General features: G+C 44.6%; 1 protein-coding gene across 2 annotated transcripts in view; it reads right to left on the minus strand.

The window, feature by feature from the left end:
- The window catches only part of Epha4 (EPH receptor A4), a 131328-nt gene extending 112601 nt beyond the window's left edge, over positions 1-18727 (minus strand). Inside the window, exons 1-3 of one of the 2 annotated variants that reach the window (XM_051190533.1) lie at positions 18553-18727; positions 15331-15398; positions 10424-11087 (exon numbers count right to left, since the gene is read on the minus strand). In XM_051190533.1, the coding sequence (XP_051046490.1) occupies positions 10424-11087; positions 15331-15398; positions 18553-18643 (823 nt within the window). In that variant the 5' untranslated portion in view covers positions 18644-18727. The remainder of the gene's footprint in view (positions 1-10423; positions 11088-15330; positions 15399-18552) is intronic. The other variant, XM_051190532.1, reaches the window with a different exon arrangement.
- Between the last annotated feature and the right edge of the window lie 4316 nt (positions 18728-23043).

The raw sequence follows: 23043 nt of genomic DNA on the forward strand, positions 1-23043 counted from the left end.
ACCTTTGAGAAAGATGGGTTTGTTGAAATCCATGCTTGGAGCCAGACCAGCAGCTGAACTTTCTCAACCAATCATGACACCAGAGAGAGCCTAAGTACACAGCATTCTGCTGCCCTTTAATCCTAATAATCCATCCCAAATGGACATTGCACTGCATCAAAACTGTCAGACTTCAGGGGTGCAATGTCAGACCTTAGGGGTGTACCCCCAAAGTTCTTCCCCATATTTAGATCTTATTTTCTGACTTTGCCTCCACTTTAATGGGGTTGCCAAATCTGTCTGGGCCTGGATTCCCACCCTGTGAAATTAAGTGAACTATATTTGAAGTTCAGAAACTACTTCCTGCAAAAATCCTCTTATAGTTTATAAACTTGTATGAAGATCACTGGGTAAAACAAGTAATTGGCTTGTGTCCCTGTTTTAGAAGGAATAAGGTAAATCTTGGAGCCCTGTTTGAAAATTTGTGGGTGTGTGGGGGGGGGGGAATAAAGAGGAGAGTGCAATGCTCTTTTGTCAAAAAATCATTATCAGGAAAAGCAGATAATGGATTGTTCCTAGACGTGAGGACTGGTGTGTTAATTCACAGACACAGAGAAATGTAAATTGCAGAGAAGAGAACCTTGGGTGTTCCATCCCTGAGACACTTCCAATAACTGTTTGTTGAATGAGCCCATCAGTGACCTAAAATTTATTTTTGGAGCTTCCTGGGACCTGACAACTCTTGTAGAGAAGTTTTATCTTTTCCTCCCGAAGTTTTCAAGCTCTTTGTTGGAACCCTGCTAAACATTCCTCGAATAATCTGAATAATGCCATCTCCTCCCACCTCCGAAAGAACAGCAAGATTCCAACTGGAGCTGTCACTCTACAGACAAGTCTAAGGAGTCACCAGAGCCAGGGGTCCTTTTCCAAGGGTCAAAGTGAAATGAGCAGCAGGGGCTTGGGTTGTTTGGCATGGGGCAGGGGGAGTCGGACAGTTGACAAGCAGTCACACCAGGGGCTGGGGGAGGGGCATTATTCAAAAAGTGCCCAGTGCAAACAGTCCACTCTGGCCTCCAACCCTCAATCTCTGGAAGCATTCAAATCAAAGGGAAGCCGAATTAATTTGCATGGTGTCTAACTCACTGGGTTATGCATAAACAGACGGGGATTCTGGCTGAAGTTTCCAAAGGGAAGCCCTAGTTGCCTTTGTGAAAGGGGGAAATGGGTGTGCTGTTTTGCATGAAGGCACAAACAGAATATGCAAATGGAGAATTTGCTGCCTGGAAAGGCAAGGCCCAGCAGACAGCTGACAACCACATTCACCCCGAAAATGCTGGGTGTCTCCAAGGGGAGCTGAAAGCCATTCCAACATGCCTGTTTCCCAGGAAGGCAAAATAGACCTTGAATATTCATAGGATGTCCATTCAGTTACGGGCCTATTAATTACGCTCCAGACCATTGAACCAAATGACCTCACCTGCTTTCCTTCCTCAGCCAGATCAGAGGTACCTGCTGTCAAAAGTACAGGATGAGAGAGATTTTAAAGCCCAAGAGGAAAAAAATTTCTTCTTCTTCAGTCATTCCTTCTCACGGTCAGTCTAAAGAGAACACTGAGCCATGTTATTAAACACAGGCAACCAGGTTTTAAGAAGCCAAAAGCTATAAATTGCTGCCTAATTTTATGGAAGCAAACATCCACTCTTCCAAACTATCAGAACCTCTCAGGTTAAGTATAAGATTTTTCTCCCATACCTTCCCAAGTCCATTTTAATTCGTAATGTGCCTCAACAGCCCACCAGGAGACACAGGGCACTCCAGGCGGTCTGACCGCCCAAACTATAAAAGCCTTATGAGCTCCTGTCTTGATTCTCCAACTTCTTGGCCTTGAAACCCTCTCTACTCTTGAAAGTCATCAAGACACTCCAATTGCTGAGTTACAGTTGTCTATTTACACCTTTAGAAAATGTAAACAGAAGTTTGGGGAGCATGTGTTTATTTATATGTTTGCAGGGGTGGCCATGCCTTGTGGGGGGGGGGGGCAGGACAATTTTGTGGGAGTCAATTATTTCCTTCCATCATGTCCTGGGAATCGAAGTCACATCATCAGGCTTGGCAGCAAGGGCCTCCTCAGAGTCATTGCGTGGAGTTTGGTGGTGCATGCCTATCATCTCAGCACTGGGAGGCAGAGGAAGAAGGCTCCCAAGTTTAATTCTAGCTTTGTGAGTTCAAGAACAGTCAAGGGTGCATAGTGAGAACCAGTCCCAGAAGAAAATAAAAGCAATAAGCCCACTTCAGGTTAACAATGTATTTTAATGAAAACAAAATAAAGAAATCTATGTGTCTCAAAGAAAAAGATTACCGAGAAAAGAGACACACAGTTCCTAATCTGCTTTTCTCTTTTATATCTGTTTAATGTATGGTTTAGTACTGGATACCTGGATTTTTATATTTGGTTCTGTAATTAATTCAATGAACTATCATGTCAGACAGCTTCTGGAAAACTCCACTGTGCTTCTCAGAGGGTGGGTGGCCAGGCAAACAATATCCTAGAATCAAAGTTTTGACCCTGTGGACCACATGAAAGGGTCTTACAGGAGTCCAACTGGATCACATTCCAAAAATCACTGCCCTACAATAGTGATTTTGAAAAATAGAGGGCATGATCAATGTAGGTAAGACAAGCTTTGGAGCTGGAGAGGATCCAGGTTCAATTCCTAGCACCCAACCATATGACTCACAACTGTCTATAACTTCAATTCGAAAGGTCCAACACCTTCTTCCGGCCTCCTCAGGAACCAAGTATTCTCACAGTGCACATACATACACCTAAGAAACACTTAAAATGCCTTTATTAGTATGCTGTGCTGTGTAGTTTTATGACAACTTGAAAGAGAGCTAAAATCATCATCAGGGAGGAGAGAGCCTCAGTAGAGAACAACTCCCTAAAATTCAGCTGTAAGGCATTTTCTTAATTGTGATTAATACAGGAAGGCCCACAACATTGTGGGTGGTCCTAGGCTCTATAAGAGAGCAGGCTGAGCAAGCCAATAAGCAGCATCCTCCATGGCATCTGCATCAGCTCTGCATCAGCTCCTCCTTCCAGGTTCCTGCCCTGCTTGAGTTCCTGTCCTGACTTCCTTCAATGATCAACAGCAATGTGGAAGCATAAGCTGAATAAATTCCTTCCTCCCCAAGTTGCTTTGGTCATGGAGTTTCATCACAGCAATCAGTAACCTAAGACATATGCTATTACTCTTTCCTGAACAGGTATCCACTCACCTTTCAAAACAAACAAATCTCTATGCTGAGACCAGAAATGGAGCAAGCACCCCATACTGTCACCATATCCAACTCTGGCACCAGAAAAGTAAAAGTTTCTATACATCGGAGCTAGACAGAACATTTTGCTGCTCTTCCAGGGAATGAGTTTGGTGCCCTGAACCCATATTGAATAGCTCAGTCAGTCACCTGTATTTCTAGCTCTAGGGGATTCAATGGAATCTTCTGGCTTCCTTAGTACGCACATAGTGAGTGCATACACATAAACACACACACACACACACACACACACACACACACACACACACACACGGAAAGTACCATGTGATGATTGGTGCTAAACCCTACATACACAATGCTCATATATATCTCAGTCATACTAAATGGCATGCGGCTGAGTATCGCCAATTTATTACACATGACCTTGAGGATGGGGAAGTTGAGGTAGTATCCATAAAATTACATATCTGGTTAAGTGGCAAAACGAAAAATTCTATCCAACTCTCAAACTCTAGAAGAATTTTTGAATCACTTTGCTATGATTGGTCTGTGTTAACCACACGAGCTGCATACAATGTTCTGGCAGAGATATTAATGATAAAAAGTTAAGGCCTAGCCTTTCCCCATGCCACTGCAGTTTCACAGAGGTGGTAGCTCAGCTTCATCCATTATCCACTGCCATGGCTGAGGAAGGCACTGGTGTTGGAGGTGTGATAGAGGAACACTGTCTTACAAAAGATGCTGAAGACAACCTCATCCATGATGGTCCAGCACATGGAATTCATGAAGCTTCCAAAGCATTTGGCCAGTGCTACCCTGATCTTTGTGTGCTTGCATTTAATTGTGATAAGCCTCTAGGTATGCAGAGTTGGTGGGGGCCCTTTGTGCTGAGAGAGAGTCAAAGCAATGTAATTAAGGTTGAAGACACCAGGCAACTTGGGCAATGGATGGGCTGTAAAACTAATGAGAGGGGCAAATGCCACAAAATGGGTGGTGGTAGTTGCATGGTGGTTAAGGCAAAGAATCTCAGGCCATGGATGGCAAAGATATCTTTAAATGTAAGCAAATGAAAAATTTGTCTCATTTTAAAGATGAGGCAGGGTGTAACTGAAGTAAGAACACACAAACTATGAACTTACTAATGTATTAACCCACATGGCAAGATTTTGACATGTCCTGATGACTCCATGAAATGTAATTCTCCCAGATAAATATTTAATATGACATAGGCCAGAATTCCTTACTCATTTGTTTACTTATTCATCCATTCAATGAACATTTAATGAGATGTCATGTGCTCCATTGGTTGTCACCATGGCAGTGACTTGGATAAACTAAACTAACCCCACTCATTCATTCACTTATAACCTCTCAGGAGTTTTACTTGTTCAAGATAAAACCAGAAAACTAACAATACAGGGTTCACAACTGTTTCTAAATAAACACTGAAAGAATAACTTACAAGTTAAAATGTCAGCTTAAAACCAGTATTCAGGAGGCAGAGGCACACAGATCTTTATGAATTAGTGGCTAGCCTGGTCTACATAGGGAGTCCCAAGCCAGCCAGGGTAGCCACACAATGATACTTTGTCTCATAAAATAGTATCTGAGAGAGACTGTAGCATGAATATCTTATTTAACCTTTCTATAATGGAAGAAATTATACTCCTAATATGAAGTGATGTTTATAATAGTCACATTTTATAATAAACAAGAGGACTGCTAAAAGGATGTGTGTGTGTGTGTGTGTTTAATGCATAAATAAAGGGATCTGTCAAATTGTGAAGAATGGTTAACTCACAGATTTGGAGTGAGTTTGAAACTTGAGTGTGTGTGTGTGTGTGTGTGTGTGTGTGTGTGTGTGTTGTGAAAGACTTCTCCTTTTTTACTTGGCCCAACCCTGCACTGGGAATTGTTCTGACAAGCGTGCAATTCTTTGGTAATATTAAATTCATCCACTGAAAGCAAAAAAGGAGGAAGAAAAGTCGGTGAGGTTCGATATTGTCAAAGTCCAGAGTTGTTATCAGGACCATCTTTGCTCTTCGCACCAGCAACCACTAAACCTCTTAATCAGCCCTTTTCCTCGAAGCTCAAGTATTAATAAAAATAATGACATCTTCATTCACTTTTGAGAGGTACAAGGAAGTTCAGTTAGAATGAAATAAGTCATCAAAACTCCTATAACGGATTTCAAAAATCCCTGACTGTGATAAGTCCCAGGTGATGCTTTGCTCAATTCAAAATAGAGACCAGTGCATGATCCCCTGCTCACAAAAGAAACCTCCTCACACACAAAAAAAGTGGGGAAAACATTTTTTTTCAAGAGTATCTCAGAAAAAGGAAAATAATTAAACCTTGCTCCTCTGAGATGAAGAATTAGGTCTGTGACTGATCACAGACATGCTTCAAGGCTGCAGACAAAAGCAGCTCAGTGAGTGAGGCGATTGATTCTTAAAGACACCATTCAAAGGTAGAAGAAAAATTTCAAAAATGAAAGGGTATAGAGGGGTGGCTCTCTGAAGTATATCTGAAACCCTTCTTCTGCCCACTGCTTCTTTCTGTGACAAGTCCTATCACATATCAGACAAACACAGTCCTCTTTTTTTTTTTTGAGGTAACTCCTTTGCAGAGGATAAATTTATAATATTTCAATTTCATAGCCGCCATGTCATTTCTAAATCATTCCTTCTTGAAAGAGTTTGACAATGGTGGTGTCTTTAAAAGACATTTTTGCTGACATGAACACATGTGTGATATGATACAATTTGGGTCCTAGACAATACTTCAGTTGATAGTTGTTATTCATATTAGTTTGCATACTGGTTTGCTAGCATATTAGTCTGTTTTTATTGCTAGGGTTGGAACCCATGATTTCCCCTGCCCTGCACGATTGTTCTACCGTGAGTTATACTCCAAGACCAATAAAACAATAGTGCTGATTCTTGCCTACTTTTTTCCCCACTTACTGTCACTGCTATGATTTGTTGTCTTTTAAAGGATCATTCATTGTTACTAATATTCTTTTCATATGTACTTTCTGAAAACGTTGCTTATTAAAACTTCCCAAAGAGTAAATCTCTTTTCACTGTCGGCGTTTAAATTAAGATTTGGAAAAAAAAAAAAAAAGATGTATTTTGCTCTGCTCAACTTTCTGAGCTAATAATGGGAACTGGGTCCTAAATGTACATATTTTTGCTCCCAAGACACTGAAAGGGAGACCACATTATATTTTGATTTTTCTCCGAAGATTTGACTAACCCTGGAAAACCAACTAAGCAAGTTTAGTTATCCTCTGCATAGAATCTCTCAGCCTGGCCTGACTGAGTCACATAGTCAGTCTCCTTGAGGAGGGACATGGGGCTGACACTCTCCATTGTCCTTGTGAAACCAAACCAAATCGCTTTAGAATGTGCTAGTCCAAAGCTACTTCAAGTCAGCCTAGCATCTCCCAGGGCTCTTGACACCTTCCAGGCTGTCTGCAACCCCTTATATAAGCATGTACTGCTGGCTCGAAGGATTGCAAGAGGAAGTGTAACACTGTCACCAAGGTCCCTTGAGGGCTCTAGAGGATGCCCAGGGTTAGACTCAAGACAACAGTACAGCCCGGGCCCCCACCCGCCCTGGCCATTTTCACCCAAGGAGCCTTTGTCAAACATTTAAAATCTTAATCAATCTTCGCTCTGACCCCTCAGACCCCAAAGAAGATGGATGAGGAAGTAGGCGACCTTTCACCTGTCCTTCTATTTGTCCTGCTGCAGCGGACCCATTGAAAAGACAATGAGGAGGAGCCTGCTGCCACAGTTGTGAAGAGCTGGCTTGGTCTCCTTTATGCTGCCCCTTAAGCTCTCTTTACATTCCCCTTCTTGTCCCACCCTCAAACCACTGGTCTTTCATTCAAAGAAAAGTTCTTTGCTATAGAGATTGAGGAAGAAGGCAGAGTGGGGGGAAGAGGTGGGGGACACTCTTCAAATATGGTTTTCAGTATGAGCTGTGAAAAGGGAGTGTAATTGAGGATGTAAGGTGCTTTCTACCCTTAGCTTTGACTGCAGATAGAGGCTAAGAGACAGATCTAATTCTTCTAACCCAAGTCCCAAGTCAAATGCTACGACCTTGGGAAGTGATGAAGACAGTAACAGGAACACCAATCCAGCATTTCTGGCTTGCAAAGGTGACTTTAATTGCATGAAACCCTCTGGCAAGTTTGTGGCAAGTTTGTGAGTTAAACATATCCCTATCACTCTGTTTTAGAGATGAACAAACCAAGGTTTAGAGGACTTAGGAAATATACCCAAGGTCAGATGGCCAACTATCAAACCAGACACTGTCCCTAGTCACCACATCTATCTGCCCGTTATAGTGATACTGCAGGTCCAGTCAGACCATCAATCAAGGTCAACCATTTGTTACTCCTGGGAGGTTTTTAGTGTTGAGACATCTTCTAAAGCTCTCACTCAAGTCTGGGATTCAGGAAATCCCTTGTTGTTCAAGCTTTTCCTTCATTCCTAAATATACCAGAGACTCTTGCTTGGCGGAAATGAAAAAAAAAAAAAAAAAAAGGACTGAGTTTTGTGCTTTAAGCGCCTTGCGAGAATTATGCACTTAGTGAGGGAATCACACAGCTCCCTCCCCAGCTTATATGAAAACACTAAGTTCTCAAAAATGACTCAGATGCTGGGTGGAGGTGGTGCTACATGCATGTAAGTCTAATGTTTGGGAAGTGGAGGCAGGAGGATCTGAGTTCAATGCCATTCTCAGTTACATAGTAAATCTGAAGCCAGAAAGAAAAAAAAGAAAAAAGAAAAAAAAGAAAAAGAAAAGTTCATGACTCTTGTTCTCAAATGTGCTGCAACAGGGACTAGGGAGACACCCTCAGCATTCACGTGAGAAATCTAGGTGTAGCACAAAGAACTGCTACCCAAGACCTGTGGTGGGTGGAGACAGCAGGCTCTCTGGGATTGGCTGGCTGCAAGCCTTAGCTTCCTGTTCCTCAAGACCAACTGTCTCAAGCGACAGAAACAGTAAGTCCTTCTCTGACCTTTGCCCCCCCCCCCACACACACACTACACACCAAAATAAACAAGCATCCCCTTTCATTAATTTTAAAATTGCCTTTATAGACAGTTTGCTCAGAAATGAGCAGGGCCAGCAGAGCCTAGCCCCTCCCCTTCCAGGAATCACATGATGAAGCCACCCATTCCATAATAAAGCAAACCACGAAAATGTTTAATTGCCTTTCCATTCACTTCATTCCCCCATCTTTTTCTCCTTTCCTCCTAATTTGGATTGTAAAGATGTCAAGGACTTGCAGGTAGAGCGATGTATGAATTAGCAGGACCTATGACAACCGAAGGTCAATAGTCTTAGGTAGACCCAGATGAGGTAAGGCAGCAGACTGAGCTGTTAGCAGGAAACGGAAGAGGAAAACAGAAACAACCATACACATGGATCTCTAGAAGATGTGAAGTCCCACTTTACAAAAACCAAAAAGGCAGAGCAGCTTCTGGAAAAGCCATAGTGTGTTGCTGACCTGTGCATTTTGGCTGTCTGCTATGGCTGTTGTTTCTTCAACAGGAGTAAGGCACATGCAAATAATGACAGGCTCTACTTCACAAGTCCTACTCAGGCCAGCTTATCAAGGAGTTCCCAAGTCAAAAGCAAACCAAACAGCATGGGACGCATCTTCACAGAAAACTTTTCACAGTAATTTGCAAATTTTTGAGTCAACATTTTAGCTTGGAAAATGAGATAATCTGTCTTTACCCTGTTTTATGGACAAGGAAATAAAGGTTCATAGATAGACAGCCACTCCTAGAAAAACTATAGCAAATCAGTGAAGGCCCATGAGGAAAGTATAAAACTCTGAAAGGGGAAGTACCTAACTAACGCGATGACACCGGAATGGCCAACAATGTACTTTCCTTGAGGTGATGACCACAGACTTCTGGTCTAGCAAGTGGAATGCTTACACTTGATCCCACCCTGTCATTAGGATGCTTGAGATGCCAGACAAATTGTTTGGCAGTCATTTACTTTGGGCTCTTTAATCACCAAGTCAGATGAACCTGAGGCAATGACTGATAGAAAAGTCTCATCTGCCCCAGAGTTGCAACCTGGAGACACAGAGACATGGGCCACTTTTTAGCAATGGCCATAATGGGAGTGGGCAGCAGCCCCTGTGAATGACCATTAACAACTTATGTCAAGCAAGACAGAAGACTGGGGATGACTGGCTTGTTTTGGCACCTTAATTCATATACGGTGTAAGAAAGCTCTGTAAATGTGGGCTCATGTCATCCTTGTCTCTAATACAAAGTTGCTGAGAAGCCAGACTGCCCTGACAGTCAGAAGTCAAGAATGATATGCTGACTCTGAACTTGAGTGAGATGGGTGAAAATCGCCTTAGCAATATGAGTAATAGCACAATGAACATACCCTTTCCCAAAAGCCCAATAACCAAAACAGATTGCAATGTAGTATTATTGCTTCTGACCACAGATCAAAAAAAAAAAAAAAAAAAAAAAAAAAAAAAAAAGATGCTTTCTAACTATATTATGATTCCCTCGAAGAAACGAAGAAACAAAGAGGTTTTTTTGTTAAGAATAATTTTACTTAGAAACCCTTCGAGGGATGTTAGGTGGAGCAGAGACACACTTGAAGCATCTCCTAGGTTACTTCTCCACTGGTCCACGAGGCAGGAAGAAAAGAAAGGACTCTGTAGCACAACCATAACCAGTGGGAGGGCACTGGGTGAGCCAATGTGCATTTCACATTTAACTCCTTCATGCTCCAATACATTCTGCCACTTTTACAAAGTCGGAAAACTAAAGCTCAAAAATGTGTCTGCTCTCTTTAAGCAAGGCTCCTCAAGCCAGCTCTTCAGCTCGTTCATTTACATTTCAGAAGGGGCATCAAGCCGGTTGGGATCTAAGGGCCTGTTAGCAAATGTGCCTGGCCTTCTGTTGATTACAGCAGCATCGTTTGTGTTCTCAGCGTTAGAAATGTCTTAGCCTTGCCACCTGGAGCTGCAGCACTTACTCATTAGATCCCTCTGTCCCAGCACATCCCACGGGGGCTGCTAATTACTGGCTTTACTCCATTCAGTCTCATCTCTGATTTAATTATGTTCGCTAAGCCCTAATGAAAAGTACAGTATGGCTGTTCTTACCTTGGCATTCACCATTCTGCTCCTCATGCCCAGCGTTGCATAGGCAGTTGCCAATGGGTACCAGCCATTCGCCATCTGCCCCACAGTACATTTTTGGCACGTCCTTCTCTTCGGAGTTGTTGACACAGGAGCCTCGAACTTCCACCAGGGAAGAGGTATCCGCACCTGTGATGGTATCAGGAAACTGGGCTAGATTTCGAACAGTGAGTGGACACTTCTTGTAGAACACACGTACGGACACCAGGGCAATGCAAGCACCCACATCCTGAAAGGCCAGGTAAAAACCCTTCTTGCTCAGTGGTCCTACATCCCGGATCTCAGTGTTGAGCTTCATGATTCGGTCACCAATGTCCACCTGTGTGAAGCTCTCATCAGCCGCGATGGTGTCAATCTTGCCAAACTGGCTCTCTCTGATGAAGCGCTCCTTGTCGTTGTCTGATTCATAGTAGTACAGGTTAAACGTCTCCTTGCAAGTCCCCATGACTCCCGGAAGACTGTTGCAGTCTCTCAGCGTGAACTTAATCTCAATGTACACCCTCTGCGCCCCTTCTCGGGTGATCCAATCAGTTCGCAACCAGTTGTTCTGGCTGGCTTCCATCACATTGCACACCTGGTAGGTTCGGATCGGTGTGTTTTTCTCATCCATAATGCTCACTTCCTCCCACTGCAAATATCCAAAGAAAACACATCAAGGAGAAAGTTTCATCAAATCTATTTCACACTCTGAGGACACCAGTTATCCTTCCAATAGTGAAGAAAATTACCGTGCAGCAGTCCCCCAGGGAAAAAAAAAAAAAAAAAAGTATGTTATGGACTATCTTGAGATTTCCTTGAGAAAATCCCTCTACCTCCTCTCCTCACTTTGCGGCAACTGCCTGCCCCTCCCCCACCCCAACACACAGTTTCACTTTTCCGCCTAAAACCAAAAGGCAAGACTGGATTTACTGCTTGTGTGTCAAATTCACCTATTACAAGAGCTACAACTTCAAGTGGCAACAGTTCTCATTTACTCATAAATGAAATAAACCTGTATGTATATTTATTTCAACCACTACACAGAAACCTGCAAATTAAGGGCAGGAAGCATTGAGCTTGCCAAAGGAAGACAGTTATCAGTTAATTAGCAGTGTTCCTGTCAGAACTTTGCTCTAATATTTTCTTTAAGTGACTTTTTTTTTTTTTTAACATTGTGTCTATTCTTTAAAGGGAAGAAAGAAAAATCCCACCTGGTTCCAGCAAACCTGAGAAGACAGGACATTTCCTGACTGGGTTTTACAAATACACTGTCACAGGAGTAGGAAGCTTTTGAGAGGAGACAGCACTGTGTTACAAAGTGTGTACACCTTTAGTTTTCGCCTTTAGTTTTAAAACAGACACCCAAGTAAACAAGAATGAATGATGAGTGCTTAGCTTCCAATTAGGCATAGCCAGTAAAAGTTTAAAAAGTAAGGGATATTTATGACTGAAAGCCCAAGCCAGAAAAGGGATTCTAGTGGTAGTCACTTGCTATTCTAAGAGGTTCATTTTGAGAGGAGTGATAATTTCACCCCTCCAGTAGTTTTAAAACCTGATCCTAAAATGGGAAAGGCAGTTTGGGTTGCACCTAACCCTGGCTCCTTCTAGACTGCTAGACAGCCTTCAATTCTTCATTAGCATTTAAAATAATGCAAGATTGATATAGATCTGGCATAAATCAGCTTAAGTAGCTAACAGGAATATAATTAGAGGGAAAAAAAGGGAGTTTTGAGACATTTGTATTCCACAATAGCATATTCACTCCAAGGAGGTGCATAGAATCCTAATGTATCCTTCAACAGGTCCCCATCCTTGCATTGAAAACTAATAATGGATGGAAATGCTGCTTCATGAAGGGTTGAAATGCATGGAATTCTGTATCTGATTCCTCTTTTTTCACTGTAAAAGTTGGAACTGAGGAGTAAGTAAGTGCTCTCTGTGGTGATCAATTTTTACTTTAATCTATAAGCAATTTACTCATTTGGGGGGAATTCATGTAAATCTAAAATTAGATTCTCCACCAAAAATACCTACTCAGCATGTCTCTCATCTCAGAACAAATACAAACTGGAAAAGCAAAGAGAGGTCTCTTTAGAGCACCCATAGGGTGATTGAGGTCAGGTGGATGTCTATCCTAAACTACAGTGTTTGAAGACACTGATCCTGCCCTGTGACAGCCATGACTCAGTCCCCTCTTGGTTGTCTGTTTCATCATCAAGAGCATCAACAACTCAACACACACCTTTAAAGGGGCAAGTCAGAAAGGACTGCCTGGTTCTAAGATGCCAGTAGGTGCCAGCCTTCACATGTCACCATTCTGTTCTTCCCAGTTGCTCTCTGGGATAGGGAGGCATCTCTGACTCCATCCATGTTACTTTGAGGGGTGGTGGTGGTATTGGCGAGTTGGGGTTCTCTTTGTTTTTAAAATAGTATGTTACAAGCAGATGCCATTACTACACAACTCTCCTGTTTCCAACAAAGATGGGAAAGCATTTTTATCTCCAGAGAGAGAGTCCTGAACAAGCAAGGCGACCCGATGTTTTTAGCCTCAGCTTGGTACGTCTTTTCTAAGGCATTCATTACTAGTTAAATGGAATTTACTTTCATTCTAAACCTTGCAATTCTTTTCATTGCAATGACAAAAATCTAGAAATTAACTGGACTTTAAATTTTGACAGTTCCCTCCTCAATGCAGCTGTGTCTTTGAATGGCTTTTAAATGGATTTTCTTGATCAGTGTAAAAATAAAAGTTTTATTATGGCGTTTTTATACATATGTACCACTGGGCTTTGTCTTCTTCAAGCCTCTGCTGCCCCTCTCTTTGCTCCTTGGTGATCTCTTTCTGCCCAATGTATTTTCATGTCACTGATATATGTGTGTGTGTGGGTATGTGTAATGAAGCCTAGATCTTACATATGAAAAAGATGCGACAATTTCTCACTAGTTCCCCTCTTGTCCCTGCAGAATGACTAGTTCTGATGTATGCTAGTAAAATCTGATGTTTGACCTCTTATAATAGCTGAAATGTTCCACAGCTCATAATAATGGAAGAAAAGTCGCCTACACATCCATAGAAAGTTCTGAGATGTGCACAGTAAGCTATGCAATTAAAAAAAAAAAATAGACTTCCAAACATCTCAAAGAAGCTTGTGTCTACATACATGAGCAGGCACTCTTTCAGCAATGTTCCTACAGAGGCCAGGGGAGAAAAAAAGATGTCTGCATACTAACTTGCAGGGAAAGCTTTCTAGCAGCTACACAGAGAACAGACTGGACTTTCAAATGTGTCACTTCTTTGTTTTATGTAGGCCAAGTATGTATTTAGTGAAATAAGTTAGGTTTCGAATAATCTTAGCTGTATTCTCTCTCCCTGCTTGGGGCAGGGGGAACAAGAAAGAAGGTTCCTTACAAGGTTTAAGAAGCACGGGCCCTCCATCCTCAGTTTTGCTGCCTAGCAGCTGTCATGCACTCTAACCAGGGAGTAAAAGGCCTGCTGAAACCTGGAAACGCTTCCCCTGAACCAATGACCAGTCCAGAATGTAGGGCTAACACTGAATCTGACTCACAGCAAGATAAAGCTGTACCTTTCTTCACATTCAAAGGGTGAGGGCAATTGCTCCAATCAATGGTGACTGCAGCCTGTCTACACTACCAGAGGCCTGCCAATCACTTTCTATTTGAAAAAAAAAAAAAAAATGGTTTGAGAGGGCAGAATGGAATTTGTCACCCAAGGCCAAGCCTACAGTAGGCAGTCAAGTTCAGACAGAGAAACAGGAAAGCAAGATAGTCTTCATTTTATATCAGATGAGTTGTAGGGCCAGCTTTGATTCTGTTTCTTTTGTAAATGAGTATTTAATTGCCCAGTCTTATTTTGAAACACGTATTGTATAATGATATCTATGAATTCTTTCAGTTCTTTGTTTGTCAATTCTTTTATTTAACTGTAGGGTGTGGAACACCATGCCGGGTGCTGGCATCACAATGTTTGCCTTGCAAGACTCCTAATCTTTGCTTCTCATTGTTTTTGATCAATTGACTCAGTCATAAACTATCATGCATGGAAGGGTCAGATGGCTTGCTCAAGTTTTAAAGGATGGAAGTTATTTCAGTTGGGCCCCAGCCAGACTTCTTCCCATAACTGATTCATTTGCTACTCAGGGGGATGGATGGGAGGATGTGGCTGGTGAGCAGGTAATTCTCATGCTGGAGATGGTCATGGGGCATTCTGCAGCTTCCCTAGCAGCATAGGAGGAGGAATGCATGCTTGTACGTTACAATCAAGCTTCCCTAGCTTGCAGGGATCCAAATTCTAAATGTTTAAACTTTTCAGATATTCTGCCCAGAGCCTGGGGGGAGGAGGGTTCTTTTGCATTTTACAAGACCTCTGGCAGAAGCTTCTACAACCTGCAGCTAACTTAAGATTATGACCACAAGGTAAGGAAACCAGTCTCCCTGTTGCTTTGGTGTCTATAATTGGGGATGTTTCCTTTCTTCTGTCTTTCTTATTCTCCTTCATCTGGAAGTGGAACAATTGCTCTAAAATTAACCCCACCAGGACTCCATGACCACCAGAGTAATAGGCATAAATTCTAATTTGGTCCCCAGATCGTATTTCGTGTCGGTATTTTAGTTTTAAATAGGCATCTCAGTCTATACCTCCACCAATCTCCTAATTTTGAAGCCCCTTTCTGCCCTTTTGGTTTCTAGCTCTTCCATGACAGAGCTATCCAAAGGGAGTATTGGATTTCTCCAACAAAGCGTAATTCACTTCATAGGCCACAGCGGAAATCTGACCCCCTCACCACAATCACCCAGAATCAAGCCATTAGACTCTCAGAAAGTGGCTAATCACTCCCCCCCCCTTTTGCACCAGAGAGGGCCTCAGAACTTACCCCTCCTTCCAGAGGGCTTGCTATCCATCCAAGCTCTCCCTGAACAGATCTGGAATCCAATAAAGTTACTGCAAAAGAAAGTATTAAAAAAAAAAACAAAGGAAAATAGATTAATTTCCAATTGCAAAAGCCAATAATACAAAAACCATTTGCCTGAGCGTTTCCATATGTGTTGAGGGTGCATATATCCAATCTGATCAAAACCCAAACTCGGTCTCACTTATGTAAATAATCACTCTTCAAATCTGCAGGTTCCTATTTATTTAACTTGCTTAGCATTTAAAATTCCATCCTAGGACCCGATTGATTCTTTTTTTTTTTTCCTAAAAAAGGATGAATAGGGTATCTCGAGCACAATTCAAACAAAATAAATATATCAGTGTAGGACAGCAACACCAGAGAGAAAATTGTGCATTCATCTTTGTCTGCTCTCTACTAGATGTATTTGTTTTTGCAAGCCTCGGATGACCACATAACTCACCAGCGGTGGTGACAGACCCACAAGTGAATGCTATCGGAGAACCCAAAGGGTCAAGGAAAAGGCTCTCTTCCCCTTCCCCGTCCCAGCCCACCCCCACCATGCCATCGAATAAATAGGCCTTAGATGTGGCATCCGCTGCTTTTTTAAATATCAAAGTTCCAAAAAGAGGAAAGGCTGGACTGGTGGGGTTAAATGCAAATGTATTGAAGCATTCCCTTTTTCCTAGGTCCTTTGGAGGACAACCGAGATGAGCCCTCCACCCCCAGGAAATGGCTGGTTTGAATTTTAGGTAAGGAGTGCTGCCTAATGGATTTAGTATGCCAGCGCTACACCTAACAGTGGGCCTCCAAGCTGGAGGGGGGCTGGGGGGGGGAGAGGGGAGGGAGAAGATGCCTCCAGAGCTGCGATACCCTATTCAGGGTGGAATAAGGCTTTGGGTGCCGACGACATTGAAAATGAGGTAATGATTTCAAAACCTGTCCGCATTGCTTTTCCCACCACGATCTTAAGGCCTGGGGTCGAGGGGCCCATCTAAACGGAACCTTTGGGTTATTAATTTCATCAGGGATGCTGGCTCTTCAGGCCGGGGGAGGGGTGGGAATGAGAAGCCTCTGTCCTTGAGGCCAGAGAACCCCAAATCAGTCTCACTCCCAGGACCTGGAATTCGGTCCACCTCCCCTCATTTACCCCCCCCCCCAATGAAGGAAGTTCAAACCAGCCCCTTTGCCTTAGCTCTCCGAAAGAAACTGTATTCCTGGGGTCTATTAACTATTCTAACATGTAGAGCCTCCTCCCGGTCGGTCGCTCCGGCCTGGAGTTGTGCTCCATCCTCTTTTCCCGGTCCCTAGAGAAAAGCCCGCTACATCCACTTGGATTTATGGAAGGTGGATTAGGGACACAAAGGGAACAATAAGACCCAATTTACAAAAAAAGGGAGGGAGTAGAAAGAGAGGGTAAAAGGGAGAAAAGGAAACGTGACGGGAATAAAAAGCAACAAAATGAATTAATTTTTCAGGGAAGGAGGGGCAAGGGGGTGCAGCTCCCCTCCACTTCTTTAACCTACGGTTCCATCGAGCGCCTTTTTGTCTAGGGCGTGCAGTCTTGCTTTCCAAAGGAAGGGGGGGGGGAAACTAAAGGTAAAATGAACCGTAACCCTAACTATCTCTACGTCGGAGGAGAGAGAGGTCTCAGGGGACACTTAACAAGTGTGTGAAGTAAGTAGCCAGGAGAACACAAGGTACGCGGTTCTGCTAAGAGGAAAAGCAAGCCCCAGGGACTTAGCGGCGGCAGCTGCCGAATTATTACTACAGCGAAGCCACAAACCAAGGATTGAGGAGATAAAAGGGGAGAGATCACCCTTCTACTGCCACCGACCCCTCCTCCGCCCCAGCAGTGTCTGTGGGCAGGTGTATGAGTATGACAATCTCCGAGTCTCCGCCGGGAGAGCTCTGGGTACCTTCTGCCTAGCCAAGCCTAAGTTGGTTTTTGGCTCCCTCCTTCGGAACAGAAAAAATGATCGTGGATTGCACCGGAATAGAAAAATGGACAGATGCCTGGGGAGACGGAGGAAGGATAGATGGATGGATGGATGTTTGTAGGGAGTGGGAAGAATCGATGAGACAGATGCACGTAGGTGGGGGCACTAATATAGGCCGGAGCCCATGTTCACTCACTGTGTGCACTCGTGGTACCCTGCACAAATCGTTCAGGTCCATGAAGGCACCCGCACCAGGCACATTTGCCCTCAAACACACACACACACACACACACACACACACACACACACACACACACACACACGAAGAGACAGACAGACAGACACAGAGAACGCTCTCCTCCTATGCCCATCAGAAACTAAATGGCCACTACCTCGGACAGAAAGAGACCAGCAATCTTTTCAGTACGTCCCAATAGACAAACAAAAAACAGCACCCAAATGGGTCCCGTCGGTCATGCATGTCCTTTCTAGACTAGTCCAGTACACCATTCCAGTGAGAGAAGCTTAAAGTGGGCCATATTTAACTCGCCGGCTGGTCCCTTAGATTTACAAGATTATCTAAGGATCTGGGGTAGGAGAGGGGTAGGCCTGAGATTGCAACCTCCTGGGTGAGCGGCCCGAGGCAGAAAAAGGTGTCTGAGGCCCAGTGCTGGAAATCAGGTCACGGGCGCCCGACAAGCGGCGCCACCACCGCTGCGCTGCGGAGACCAGGCAGCCGGGTCCCGGGAAGCGCAGCGCTGGGAAAACTTTGCAGAAACCTGGGCTCGAAAGGCTTGGACAGGAGGCCGGGCGCGCTAAGCCTTTACTGCGCTCCACATCTGCGTTTCCCCTCTTGCCTGGGCTGCTGATGGGGAGGACTAGAAACGCACGTTTTGTTGTTTTGTTTTGTTTGTTTTGTTTTCAAATCCTTGTGTTAGCCTTGTGTATCCCCTCGGGTCGCCTGGAGCTGGCCCTGCAGGCTAATGCAGATAAACTTTGGCCTTTCACTACAAACTTGGACAGAGCAGCAGCTTGCATCCGTCACCCCCTCAATTCAGGCTGCCTTATCGTCCTCCGTTTCCCCTTCGACGATCCACTCTGTCCGACACCCTTCTCCGGAGTACCTACGCGAGGCTCACGCCGCGCTACCCTCCGGTCTCTCCCCCCCCCCCCCATCCTAACAGGCTCGGAGCTCCCTAAGACCATTCACCAGCTAATCACCCGCTCCGGGTTCTCGACCGCATAAGAGCTGCCGGACTCCTACCTTCATTCGCAGGGTATACCCTAGAACCGGTGACAGCGTCGCAAATTCCAAAGAGAAACGAAAAGAGGACGAAATAGAAAATCCCAGCCATGGTTCGCCGGTGCCAACGCTGCTCCTGCCGCTTCTATCCCAGTGGAATAAATGCTTAAGTTAGGAGTGCAGCAGTCTGAAGACATTGCCAAGAGGGTGGGCCCAGCCCGTGACGTACGCCCGCCAGTCCGGAGCTCATGACCAATGGCAGTGCAAAACAGGAGCCACGGCCCCGCCTCCACGGTGCAGAGCCCGCCCCGGGCCCCGCCCCCTCCAGCCTCCGCAGGGCGCAAGGTCTCCCGAGGCTGGATCCGCCGCTGTGATGGGTCTGTGCCCTCGCGGGCGTCCGCGGACCTTGTCCTCCGTCACCTCGGGGATCAATCCCCTGGACGACTCTGTACGGACGGTAGGGAAGGCCAGGAAATATCAGTAGCCTTTCCTTACCAGTCGGACGGCATGAGGGGAAGAAAAGACGACTGTTGAGATGAAACGTCTGAAGTTGACCTGCACCTTAGCTCTTGCCCCTTGCTGAGGTCGTCGGGTCGCCGTCCTGCCCTCCCCAACTCAGTTCAGGCGCTCTCTGTCTCACGCCACCGCTACCCTCTGCCTCTTTTCTCCAGTTTTGTGTCTTTATGACACTCTTCCGTGGGAAATGCTTTGAGGTAGGGGACTTTCGTAGCTAGGTTACTTGTTTCTTTCTTAGTTACCCAGCCAAAAGGACCTAGTCGTCTCCAATGTCCCTTCAGGAGCCGGGAGAAGTCACTGTCCCCTGTCTTTCTGTCATCGGGAAGTGCCTCCTGGCCAGGTTCGGGTGTTCACATCGACCGAGTCCAGAACCGGACTATGAAGAGTGAAATCACCCCGCGACGGCTCAGGCTATCGGAAACCTACTGTGCATTTTTTCAGGGATAATTCCTGGAACCACGTCTAGCCATTTTGGGACACCTAGGTGTAGACGGGTATAAGAGTGCGGACACCTGCTGCACAGACAGGGCAGGCTGAGGGTCGCAGCTGAGGGAGCAGCAGCTACTGTGGCTCTGGGGTCCGATGTCACCCCGGTGCTGATGGGGCAGTCTCCCAGGAGACAAAGATGAGAGGCCCTTCACGCAGAAACTTGCCCCGCAACCCCGCTTTGTCCTGGGTGCCAACCGTCGACCTCCCAGGGACGCAGGCACCATCTGCGGTCGATCTTCCGATATCAGGTCACCAGAGAAGCCACTGGAGCTCCATCCAACCAGAGACAGCAGTTCAGCCAGCTACCTGGTGATGCAACTGGGTGGCTGGTCCCCAGGCGTTAGGAGAATTGGGATTCCAACGGACGTGCCTTCCTTGCTCCCTTCAAGTCGCCCCTCCTTTGGCTCCCTTCCTGGTCGGGTTTTCCTTCTGTAAATCTGGCTCTCAAATCCAGAGCGATGCCGGGAGGTAGAGGCACCTTGCAAACAGCGGGGGCAGCGGCTCTACGTGAACCAACCGCGCCACCTGCCGGCCAGATGAAGGAGCGCGCGGGCCCGGAGCAAGGCAGAACGGACAAAGACCCAGAGACTGCCAGACAGGTAGTCCGAATCAGGCTAGTAATTTATTTATCCAGCTGCCCAGCTGCCCATGTCCCACCATACTCCAATGTGGGAAGTCCTGCCGCTCCTCCCTCCGCCTAGACCATGAAGGTTGGACTTTTCGTGGAGAAACTTCAGATTCTACATCCGAGGTATTGCAACGACTAGCTCGTCCCCTCAAATGGGAATCTGGAGTAAAAACCCAAGCGGCGTGGCAAGATTTGGAGCAGAGAGCAAATCGGGAGTGGCTCCGGGCACTATCTGGTTATTGTCATGGTGAACCGTTCGTGTTTCCTCTCCAGAGCTCAAGAACTGTGCTTGCAAACTCAGACCCCGGATAATCACACCAGCAACTTTTACTGTTACAGAAGGCGAGAGCGCATGGCGAGGCAATGGGCAGTAGCTAAGTCGGTGGCCCAGAGGGACAGTGCGTAAGGCTCCTGGCATTTGGCTCTGTGGCAAAAAAATCTATTGGAATTTCACCCACCGGGAAAGTGGTTTTCCGTTGTTGTAGCTACTGATTTCACATCAGTGAAGCCTGGAAGGGGGCGAGGGGGGGGCAACTATGCACACGGGAATATATGTATGTGTATGAATTATTAAAAATAACTGCGCTAAGTTCCCTTAAGGAAAGTCTCGATTCTTTCTGGGTTTTACAGGAAGAAAGGAAGGAAGGAAGGAAGGAAGGAAGGAAGCTATAGGTCCCTGCCATTTCAAGAGAAAAGCACAACTCAAATTCTTAGAAAACATGTTTAAACAATAGATGGCCATTGTGTCTCGGCAGGAGACTGAGTACTGAATATTATCTATAGTTGAAATAGAAAATGACCTGCCTGTCTCGTTGGAAGCAGTAACATTTCCAGAATATGCACTCCACCCTATGTGCACAATGCATATCAACTGTCCTTTCCCGCTGCAGATGACTGAAAACGCGAGGCATCATAAGCCAGGACCCAATGCTCTTCTCACTTCCCTTTCATATATATATATATATATATATATATATATATATATGTATGTATGTATGTATGTATGTATGTATGTATGTGTATATATACATTCATATATATTTATTTATTTATATATCCCCCCCCCCCCAGAATCACAACAACCCAGCATCGGGGAGAACCAAGAAACTAAAGGCTAACTGGGGGAAGGCGCCCTGTTACTTCTTCTGGTTAAGTCACTGGGCCGCTGTCAATTGTTAGTGTCTCCCAAAGGGACTGCTCTCCTGTCCATTGGGACAATGTAACCTGACAAATACGATTCTTTCTTAAAATAGTACCCAATCAGAAGTGTAGTGCTGGCTCTGGTGACCACCATCTCAGAACTGCCCAGTGTAATGTAGATTCTATAAGACCCTGGGGTTTGCAAGTGTGCCCTTGCTTATAACAAACCAGTAGAGTCACATAAACACAAGAAAATGTTATCGTCTGCAACTACCACTAAAATTACTTGCCTCTAAAATAAAATACCTCATGGGGTATTTCATACATCTTCAAGGAGGTCTCTTGTGAGTTCCAGACCACATCTCAAAATATACATCTGCAAAAATCAATATAAAAATAAATAGCTGGATTTATTTAAGTGAAAGGACTCCACCCATATGAATTCAGATAAACTTTGAGAAAACTAAGAGACATGTCAAATACATGTACTAATAAGCCTCCTGAAAGAATAATTTAGATAAACTTTTGTCTTTTTGGTACATTTGCCTACCACTAAAACTTGAGTTACAAATTAAACTGCAAATGCTGAATTGAATTAAGGCTAGCTTTAAAACATATTTAGTTTTTGAACATTAAAAACATGAGTGGTGTGTGTGTGTGTGTGTGTGTGTGTGTGTGTGTGTGTGTGTGATATTTAAAGGTATCTGCAAAGTCAAGAAAAGGGTTTCAGATCCCCAGATGTTGGAATTACATGTGATGGTGAGCCACTTGACATGTAAGGGACAGAGAATCTGTGGAATCTGGGAAGCAAACTCTGGTTCTATGGAGTGTAGCAAGTGTTCTTAAACCCTGAGGCACTTTCTGCCTCAATGCCAATTTATTTAAAATAATAACTGTAGATATGATTACACTGAGAAATCATTATGAACCTCAATGTTCCATTCCAGAAGGTCCTAAGCCCTCAGACCTTCTTTCCTTGCTAAATGAGAATGAGGTACATGAGCCCACTAATTCCTGGAAGGGAGAAAGGTGGAAAATAATTTTGAGTTTCTTCCTCTCTCTCTCTCTGTTGACTGATGACATCTTTGTATCTCAGATCCCTGGATGATTGGGGGGGGGCGGGATTTGAAGCCCAGATTATGCCTGCATATACAATAGTTTCAGAAAACAAAAAACAAACAAAAGAAGAAGAAGGAGGAGAAGAAGGAGGAGAAGAAGGAGGAGAAGGAGAAGAAGGAGGAGAAGAAGGAGGAGAAGAAGAAGGAGGAGAAGAAGGAGGAGAAGAAGGAGAAGAGGTGCTAAAGGTCACTGATAGCTCTCACCTTCTCCAAGGAAACCTTTGAGATATGAACTAACAACCACATTTGGTGGGTTTCCTAGGGACCAATTAGAGATTTCATTCTTTGATGTCAAGGCTATGGGGCAGTGTCTTATGCAAATGAGCAATGGGACTCTTATCAACCCTTTACACCTGAGTGGGAAAGATGGCAGCAGAGCCCAGCTTTTGGTGGATCAGGAAGCGTCTAGAGAGTAGATCACAGCAAAAGGCCTTTTGAAGCACGGAATAGACAAAGGCTGGCTAGAGTACTCCAAGGGCTAAGTGTTTAGATTCTACCGTCTTTGAATCAACATTTCTCTTGTGCTGGCCAGTGCAATGTATACTCTAAGATCCTGGGGTTTTCAAGTGTACAGGGTTATAGCTAACCAGGAGAGTCACATAAACACAGGAAAATGCTACA

Source organism: Phodopus roborovskii, unplaced genomic scaffold, assembly GCF_943737965.1.
Source record: "Phodopus roborovskii unplaced genomic scaffold, PHOROB, whole genome shotgun sequence".
In the NCBI taxonomy this organism is placed as follows: Eukaryota; Metazoa; Chordata; class Mammalia; order Rodentia; family Cricetidae; genus Phodopus; species Phodopus roborovskii.